The sequence below is a fragment of the Protobothrops mucrosquamatus genome, unplaced genomic scaffold (genome assembly GCF_001527695.2).
Source record: "Protobothrops mucrosquamatus isolate PMUCROS unplaced genomic scaffold, P.Mucros_1.0 scaffold_281, whole genome shotgun sequence".
Taxonomy (NCBI): domain Eukaryota; kingdom Metazoa; phylum Chordata; class Lepidosauria; order Squamata; family Viperidae; genus Protobothrops; species Protobothrops mucrosquamatus.
Genome location: NW_015386357.1, coordinates 1,504,011 through 1,514,010, shown reverse-complemented (window position 1 = coordinate 1,514,010; position 10,000 = coordinate 1,504,011). Strand labels below are relative to the sequence as shown.

Below are 10,000 nucleotides of genomic sequence, written 5' to 3'. Positions count from 1 at the left end.
ATGGGATTATATGAACATGTTCTCTGTCACATGCCCATTATGTCATGAAAATAAATTCTGTTTTTATTTCAGTCATAGCAATCCCCCCCTTTCCACTTTAGTGTTGACTCTTTAAACTATCCAAAAGCGTCAATGTCTTCTAAGGAATAGTTTTGAATAGACCTATGGACTATTATAACAGACTCTACATGGGGCTGCTCTTGAAGAGTCTCCAGAAGCTTCAACTGGTACAATTTGTGATGGTGTAACAGTTATGGGGGGTGTGCACCTAGAATGGAACAAATGCATGCCTACATAAAGAAACAAATAAATAAAATAGAAGCAGCAAAAGAAGTTCATTAAATAGCGCAAGCATGCACAAACGCAACCATGCTTTGCACATGTGTACATTCAGGCAATTTTCCTTATCTATCTATCTATCTATCTATCTATCTATCTATCTATCTATCTATCTATCATCTGTCATATTTCTTAACCACCCATCTCCCTCTTTTTACCATAATGTCTACCTGGAATTAAATATTAAATAAATTTCATTTCTAAGAACTAAGCAAAAAAAAATCTAATAAATTCTTGTATCCATTACATTTTTATGAGAACCAATGGGGCCATAGGATTGCCTGCACATTAGAGTCAGCTGTTTGTTTTCTTGAGCCAGTTCCAGCATAGTCTATTTTCCTGCGACACACACAATCCTTGTTCTCATCGTCTCTTTATCTGTGATAGATTGATTAGTCTTCTGTAGTCATCATCTATGCCTTCTTGGGCTATGCTAAACATACTAAAACATACCACCAGTTATCATTGGTTTTGTTTTTGGTTTCTCAGCATTTAACAGATATTGTCCCAAAGGTGCTTTTTTCATGAGGCAACTGGACTTTCTTGTTTTTCTTTGAAGATGTTTCACTTTGAATCCAAGAAGCTTCTTCAGCTCTTGGATGAGAAGTGAAATGTCTTCAAAGAAAAACAAGAAAGTCCAGTTACCTCATGAAAAAAGCACCTTTGGGACAACCATGACCTGGATGACTGAGACATTTAACAGATATTGCTTAACATTAACTAGATTAAAAATAAATCCTGAACTGAAAAGTTCCAGAATTGGAATGGACTCTCTGATAAGGCAAAATCATCTTGTCCAGCCCTGAAACATATGAAAATGCTACCTTGAATTTTAGTCACTTTGTCCACAAGGATCAGAAATGTAAACTACCCAGACCGACAAAATTTTCCACAGAAAACATGATTCACATAACTTCCTCCTTGAATTCTTCCTTCCCTTTAGAGGCAGCCTCACAATACTGCATGAGTACTGTAGATATTTTACTGCAATAGAGAATGCGTAAATAATGAATTGCTTAGCAGTTCTGGACATTGCTCTCTATGTTTAGAATGGGTTTGATTAACGGTTCTGTTGAATATAGACCTTAACTCAGTTATATATTTCCAAGAGTAGCCACAAAGGCAGTAGCTATTTTTAAAAGTATAAGCAAACAAATACAATCATTCTGGGAGAAATCTTGCTGTAAGAGATGCAGATACCTTATATATGACTAAACAGAACAGTAATAAAATAAACAGTTCAATAAAATTTACTCTGCACAATATCCAGCATCAATCCAGAATATGGAAATAAACTGCTTCTTCATAAAGAGAAAATATCCAAGACTGCTTTTTAAAAACCAAATGCTGTACAACATGTTGATGATTTGCTTTTCCACACTATGGTTTACCATTTAATTTTATGTATTTAGAAAGTTAGTGCTGGTTTTTCTTCATGCCAAAGTCAAGTATAGGTGTGTAGACCAATTCCCAGCTGTTTTCGTAATGTGGATTGCCACATAGGCCAGGTCTCAGCAGAGTGGAGCCTGTAGGCAACATGGAATGTGCATCTTCATTGTATCCACAGACCCCCAAATTAAAGGGCTTTTTTAAAAAAAGGCTAATATCTTGGATGACTTGGATGGTTCAAGAACTTTTTGGTGTTCTCACTTGAATTCTTTTTAGATTTTGAGGAGAAACATCAGCATTGTGGAAATTTGATTTACACTTGTATTGCAGTACAGGTAGTCCTCAACTTTGGATCACAACTGGGACCGGCATTTTCACTATCATAAGATGAGTTGGACCCATTTTACAATTTTTTATGATGGTCATTAAGCAAATTGTATGTCATTAAGTGAATCCACTTCCCCAATGTATGTTTTTCACTGGAAATCAGTAAGAAAGGTGTCACATGACAACAGGATGGGTTGTAAATATGAGCTGATTGCCAAGTATACAAATTGTGATCAAGGGGCTGGTGCAATAAGGGAGATGTAATAGTCATAAGTGTGAGTACAGGTTGTAAGTCACTTTTGCTAAGGTCATTGTAATTTTGTACAATGACCTTAGAAAATGAATGGTTGTAAATCAAAAATTACCTGTACTTTGTAGACCACCAGCAGGTCCTTGGGAAGCACTGAAAGAGTATATTTAAGGACCACAGGTAGTCCTCAACTTACAACAGTTCATTTAGTGACTGTTCAAAGTTACAACAACACTGAAAAAAATGACTTATGAGCATTTTTCACACTTATGACTGTTGCAGCATCTCTGTGGTTGCAATGTCTCAGGGTCATGTGATCATCTTTTGCAATCTTCTGACAAGCAAAGTCAATGGAGAAGCCAGATTCACTTAACAACCATGTTACTAACATTAACAACTGCAGTGATTTGGTTAACAACTGTGGCAAGAAAGATCGTAAAATGGGGCAAAACTCACTTAACAAATGTTTCACTTAGCAACATAAATTTTGGGCTCAACTGTGGCCATAACTCGAGCACTACCTATATTACATTAAACTTCCATAGTGCCTTTGCTCATTTTCCTTCCTAGTGTTACAGAAGAAGACTAGGAATTAATCCACATGGACCATTAGCCACAGATCAAGAATAATTCAGCAATTGTAGTTAGAAGACTAAATGGATTATATCACTGTTAAGTCATCCTCTGTTTACCTGCTCCAGTTCAAAAGTGATATTTTGCTTTATCTTTTAGCACTAGCTGTGCAATGCGGTTCATCTGTGCCACTTTTGATCAAGATAAGAGTACCTATTAGCCATCTGAATTACTGCAGTGCAGTAACCACAGAGAACCACAGAGATAATCTTGGAGAGAAGAACAGATGTGGCAAAGGCAGAATATAGTTGAATTTAGCTGTTGCAGTCTTGAAGTAGCATTTTGCCTTTTCTTCCGATACACGTCTGGCCATTCAAAGGTTCTATGACACCTTCACAATTGTGCTGCTGCTGATGCAGTCAGAGGCAGGATTCTGCCCAGCTTCTTTTGCCCTTGGAGACTGCTATGGGCATATTCTTTACCTCTGGATCCTGAGCATTTTGTTTCCAGCTGCATTCTTCTGGCAGATGAAGATTACTTTGCCAATGGCATTGTAGAGAGGTTAAATAGGAGTGGAGAATGTATCAAGCCTTTGGCTCAATCTCTCCCACCACTACATGCAGAAGGTGATTGTGTCAGAAATATGCAACAAAGATTACCTAGGAACAGAGAGCTGAAAGTGTTAGGAACAAGATAATATTTGAAAGCAGCTCAGGCAACACCTCCCTGATTCACTTAGATAATAAAAAAGAAGGGAGGTAAAGTACAACCAGACTTGCAAGTTTCTTTTATTACAGCCTATGTCAATAAAGTTCTAATCTTTCTGTGGAGTTAATTTTTGGTCTGGTCTACCTAGTGAGGCTAACTCCAACTGATCCGCAGAGAAAGATGGAGAACCAGGGCAATACTTTCTCCACAACTTTCGCCCAAAGGGGGAGGTTAGCAAATGGTTGGAAATTATCCAATACCTTTGGATCTAGCAATGATTTTATTTAATTACTTAACTATCAATATTTATACGATTGCCCATCTTATATAACCCTGGGCAATTTCTTCAGGAGGAAAGGCAGAGGCAAATGACAAAACCAGGAAAAAAGAACCATCCAACAATCTAAAGGAGCTTCATTCACCCTTGTAAAGCCTGTGAAAAGCTTGGACAATCAGAGATAACAGAACTCCTCTCTCAGCCCCCCTATTCAGCTAGAATGCAACTCAAGAGAGGTTGTAAGCAACCATCCTATCCATCAGATGCCTATAATGATTTGCACCCAAAGAGGAATAATCTACTTGATTTGACCACCTCCAAGTCAAATCCATAACTACAGTCCTCACTACAGCTCATTTCTGTTCAAATCAGTCAATAACTTTGTCCACTATTTTATATTCATGTGTATAAATCCTTCCATGTATAATCCAGATGTCAAGCAATCTTCTCCAGGAAATCCAGCACAATCATCTGTATTGATGTAACTACAGTTAGAAATTTGGGGAAAAAACAATCCAGAAGGAGGCAGTGGCAAACCATTTTGTACTGTTAATAAGAAAACTACAAAGATTGTCCATGAAAACACCAAAAATCAAGCTTGACTTGGAAGACATTAACCTTTAATGTCAGCTCAGTAACTTCTTTTCCACTTTAGGCTACATGCCACTATAGAATAGGGCACATCTAATAGATCTTATCACTAGATTTGTAAGAATAATATATTTCAGATTGTTTGTCTAAAGCCCCATGGCAAAAGGAAAACAGAATACAAACAGGCAAACAAAACTTTCATTAGAGCCTGGAGGTAATAGAATCTATCCAATTCAATCTCTGCCAAAGCACCATGTTTTTCAAGATGCAGTAGTACACAACTTTGGTGAATATTAAATAGATTATATGATACAAGAAGAGAATGGATCCGGAAAGTAACATATCAGTACCAAAAGCCCAAGTAGTTTTTTTTTTTTTTTTGAGAAAATGAAGTGGATGATTGCAAATTATAATGTTACCGGTAGAGAAGAATATTTATAGCTCACGGTTGAAATGAGAGGTCCTTGGTGGTGCCATCTGACCTTGGTTGTTTTCAGGCTAGTAATGATGACATTACCTAGTTTGTGTAACGAAACATCTGCAAGAAAACAACCACGCTCGCTTAATAGTGAGATAGGTAGTGTACAAATTTACTAAATAAATAAACAATAAACTAAATATAACAGAAAAAGATTGAGATGGTCGTGGTTGGAGGGAGTTGGAGAGTTCTTCCAAGAAAAAAAATAGGGAACAAACGGCAATGTTGAGTTCTTTAACCGGTTAAAAAAACAGAAACCCAATAAAAGAAAGGTAAACTAGTATTCTTTATTCTGCATTCCGTTTTTTATTACATGTCGTTAATTTACGCGTAATTTCACTCCCGTTCTGTGCTTTGCTAGTGTTGCTTAAATACTCACCCAAAAAAGGGAACAGCATGACTCGCGTATGGGTATTTGTGTGCGTTTATGGATGCATCATATTTATTGGTAGAGGGCGCGAGAGAGCATGGCTGGCTGTGAAAACTCGTGGACTTCAGACTCCAGAAGCCTTTAGCGGGGTTCCTGCCAATCGTGGAAGCGCGCCTTGGCGCTAAGGCTGCCGGGATTTGTAGGCATCGCTGTCCCCGGCGAGGTAACTCGGGAGCCCTCGACCCAGCCCAGTGGGAGGGACAGGCTCGGGAAGAAAGGGGAGACAGGTACTTTGCGATCGGCCCTGCAGGTGACAGCAGCCGAGGGAAGGGGCGGGGGAGGGCATGCGAAGTGGGGGGGGGGGAAAGCAGATTCAACGTCGAAGAAAGAGGAGGCCCGGGCAAGGGCGGCGGGTGCACTGCAAGCCACAAGGTGGAGAAGCGAGTCGCCGATTGGCCAGCCCCGGATTGCCGCTGGGGCAAGTGAGCGATCAGCCTTTTGCAGCAACGGGGGAAAGGAGCATGAGGTGGGCTGCTTTCTTTTCTTGGAGGGGCCGGCGTGGCTTTAGCGTGTACTGCTCTGCACTCCTCCGTTAGGAACAGCGGCAGCGGAAGGGCAGGTGGGGTCTGGCGGAGGAAGCCCACGCCGCTAACATCCCCCTTTGTGTTCCCTCATCCCCCGATCCACGTTCCCAGCCTGTGCCCGCGGTGCAGAGCTCTTTCCCAAAGTGAGTCACCTTCCCTAAAAGTTGGAGATATCCTTTAAGATGATGGTGGCATAGCCGGGGGCTGCCAGTCAAGGTATATGGAATGTTAGAAGGAAAAGGCTGAGCAGCAACGGTTAAAAGCGCCGCTTTAGAAGAGTCTACGAAGGATCGCCTGTCAGCCAAGATTGTCCTGGTTTTTAGAGTCTTGTTCCTTTTTTTAGAAACAGGGACATGATGGACATACCTTATGGTAGAGTCAGCCTGGGTTTTTATTGTTGTTGTTGTTCTACCCCACTTTCTCCCTATAGTCCATCTCTACCCACCGATCCCTTTGTACTGTATTTCTATCGGCTGTCTCAATCTCCCTGAACCCTCTTGGGTTACTCTTCCCTTTTTTCTTGGATCTATTGGGGCTAACTTGCCTGCCTCTAAAAAGCCGCCACACCGATTGCTGCTATTGTTCCCCTTTCTCATCCTACAGTTACACGGTATTGTGCTTTTGACTTTGGGTCCTCCTTCCCTCTGCCCTGCTCCTTTGGGCTAGCAACTGCCCTGAGCTATTGCTGGACCCAGAATGGGGGTAGGAATTGTGTTGGGGAATATGAATTGATTGACTGCCCTTGGGCAGCAAGAGCGAATGCCCAGGGAAACAGTAAGGGAGGGAGGAAGAGGGTCCTCTTGTGCCAAATGCTCTTTTCTTCTTGCCTCTGTCCTGGCTGAAAAAGGCCACAATCAGCACAGGGACGATCTGCGGCAGACCCAGATAGGTCTTGTGCTGCTGGTAGTGCCTCTAGCAGCTCCTGCACTGATCCTTTGCTGTCTTGCAGCTGATCTCCCACCGTCGTTTCTCCAGGAGCTGCTGCATGCTCTTTGGCAGCAGCAGGAGTGAGAAGTGGAGAAGGATAAAGGTGCCTTCCGACTCCCAAGCGTGCATGCTGATCTCTGCAACTTGACATCGGAGCTACTCTTGCCATCTGGGACTACGCGCCCTGAAGCAGTTGCACAGAAGAACGGAGGAGAAAGAGGAGGCACTTTTAGCAGCACTAACCCTGCCCTCCGTGGGTTTGCATTACAGGAACATGCAGTGATTTGCTGCTTTGCCTTTAGACCCATCCCAACCATCAGGGTGTGTGGTATATGGTGTGTGTGGGAGGGGAGATCTACTGCCTCTGTAATAAATGATAGAGGATACAATGACTTTGCTCTCTTTGCTGGGTCGGATCATGCGTTACTTCTTACTGAGACCAGAGACGCTGTTCCTGCTATGCATCAGCCTGGCCCTATGGAGCTACTTCTTCCATACGGATGAAGTGAAAACCATTGTCAAGTCCAGCAGGGACGCAGTGAAAATGGTGAAAGGCAAGGTAGCAGAAATTATGCAAAATGACCAACTTGGGGGTCTGGATGTGCTGGATGCAGAGTTTTCCAAGACCTGGGAATTTAAGAACCACAATGTGGCTGTTTATTCTATCCAAGGCCGGAGAGACCACATGGAAGACAGGTTTGAAGTGATCACGGATCTGGTGAACAAGACTCATCCATCCATATTTGGGATATTTGATGGACACGGCGGAGAGGCAAGTTTCAGGCTGTTTGGGTGATGGGGATTTGCTATTGTTGTGTGTTTAGATGTTTGGGAAGTTGGGCAGTGATCATATGGGGCTTTGTAAGTTAGCAGCAAAGTTGATTTGTGCCGTTGTAACAGTCTTTGATTTGCTCAAAATCAATTCCATGAGTCTCATTGGAAAAAGGGGCTATAGCTGAATCTTCAGTGAATTGAAATTGTAGACCAGAACCTTAGGAGCAATGATTGTGTTCGTTCATATGTTTGGAATAAGCTTTTAGAATCAAACTGTGTGGCCTTCAGTGATGATATCTGCAATTAGCTACCTTTGTTTTAATAAAGCATAAATGTATGACTGTAAAGTAAACGCTATCAGGAGATTGCTGACTGAGGAATGCACTGACAAACTTTACCATTTTTGCAGCATCTCTTCATTATGACTTTATTTACAGTGTTTTCTGTATCCTTTTTTTACTCACTGAGACGAGCTGCTTGCCTAGAATAGAAGTGAAAATAAATGCCATGTGCCTCTCTGCAGCATATGCGCAGAAGAATGGCTGTAGTTTTTTTGCAGTTGTATAGGAGAAGCTAAGCCAGGTTTATTTGGATAATGACTCTAACTGCATGTCTCTTCATTAGCCACACATTAGAAAGAAGCTTCATTCTATTTCACTTGAATGCAGAGGGTGGCTGTGAATGGATAAGGAGGTGGTCTCACGCGGAAGTTAAACATTCACACCAGCTGAAGTAATTGGCAGATTTGTTTTTATTTGCTTCTGTATTTTTTTTTTTTATCAAGGGTCTGCATTTCCTACAGCTGTTCTGATAAATCAAACTTGCTGGAAAAGCTCTGATGGTGATCAGAAAGAAATTGAGCCTCCTGGAGAGAGCAGCTGTTCCTATAATGGGATATGTTGTGGCTCTTGATAATCTTCTGTTTGTTTGTCAGATAAGGAGATTGGGTGGTTAGTGGCCTTTTCTCTCTGTGTGGGCTTAATGAGAAGCAGTTTGATTGGAGCGTAGTCGGAATCACTCTTCATATTCTACATGGATCTCCAAAGTCACAGGATGGGGAAATTGGCATCCTGATAGCAGTTATGGACACTGGAGTTGTGTAGGATGTTGGGGGTGAAATCAGGGTAGAGTAGGATGAGCAGTTGCTCCCTCTGCCCTATTCAAAATGAGCAGTTCTTGGCTTATTATCTTTTGAAATCTTTGTTATTCATACTTCTAACCAATATGAGAGCGAGCCTAATACTAAACCACGTTATTGTTGAAAGCTGTGATTAGGCCATCTAATCTGTGGTTGAGATTAGATGTACTTTCTCTTGTTAGTTGACCTTTTGGAATAAGGGTTTGAGGTTGATGAAAAGTCCCATTCACCTTTGTTTGGGAGAAATTCTTGAAGGATAACATCGTCCTGTCAGGTGCACTATCCTCTACGAAGAAACTCTGCTTTTTACCTGTGTCCTCTTCCTGCTTCTTCATCATATTAGATACTCTGTGTCTTCTGTCAGCAGTTTGAACTATGATTAAAATAGATTTGATAACTTGGCAAGCTGTTTGGTTGTTCCTCATGTACTACAGCCATCCTCCTATCCTTCCAAATCATTAGCTTAGCCACATCTAAAACAGTCTCTTAAAACGTGATAGAGTGTCTATTGTAGTTAGAAATTTAAATGTAGCATTTGTAAGTATTTAAATGTAGCATTAATAAGCAATTTTTAGCTATTAAACCATTATTTTAAAAAAATCTATGAAAGATTTCACAATACATTTAGAGCATATGTTCGCAGGCACGGTGTAATATGCATTTCTTTGTTTTAATGGATACTTGTTAATACTGAACAAAATATTTCTGACTACTTAAATTGAATAATCTTTAACCAGCACATTGTGCTTCTATCCAGATTAAAGGTACAGGGTTGTTTATTTGTTTAATACATTTGTTTGATTATATGCCATCAAGTTGGTGTTGACTCTTAGTGACCATAGAGTTAAACCTTAGCCAGGTTTACCCATTTTCCAGCTTTACTCTTCAAGTTTCCCAGTGGGGCATCTATTACCACTACAATCAAACCCATCCATATTGCCGCAGGTTGTTCTCTTCCTTTCCACCTTTACTAGCATTTTGGATTCTTCAAGGGGGCTTGCATTGTGTCTGCATAATGTGTGCAGAATGCTATAATTTGAGCCTGATCATTTGTACTTCAGGTAAATAGACTAGTTCAGTGGTGGCGAACCTATGGCACGTGTGCCAGAGGTGGCACGCGGAGTCCTCCCTGTGGGCACGCGCCATCGCCCCAGCACACATGGTCTCTAAAAGTTTGCCATCACTGGCCTAAGGCCAGCCAGCCTGGAGCCGCCATTGGGGAGCCCACCATCCCACCCACTAGAGACCCCCTGGATCTCCCCCAATTCTGCCAGT

General features: G+C 41.4%; 1 protein-coding gene across 1 annotated transcript in view; it reads left to right on the top strand.

Moving 5' to 3' along the window:
* The first annotated feature begins 5,717 nt into the window (after nucleotides 1-5,717).
* Nucleotides 5,718-10,000, top strand: part of PPM1L (protein phosphatase, Mg2+/Mn2+ dependent 1L) — a 115,366-nt gene continuing 111,083 nt past the window's right edge. The window contains exons 1-2 of the mRNA XM_015831838.1: nucleotides 5,718-5,828; nucleotides 6,836-7,585. Of these exons, the coding sequence (XP_015687324.1) occupies nucleotides 7,187-7,585 (399 nt within the window). The 5' untranslated portion in view covers nucleotides 5,718-5,828; nucleotides 6,836-7,186. The remainder of the gene's footprint in view (nucleotides 5,829-6,835; nucleotides 7,586-10,000) is intronic.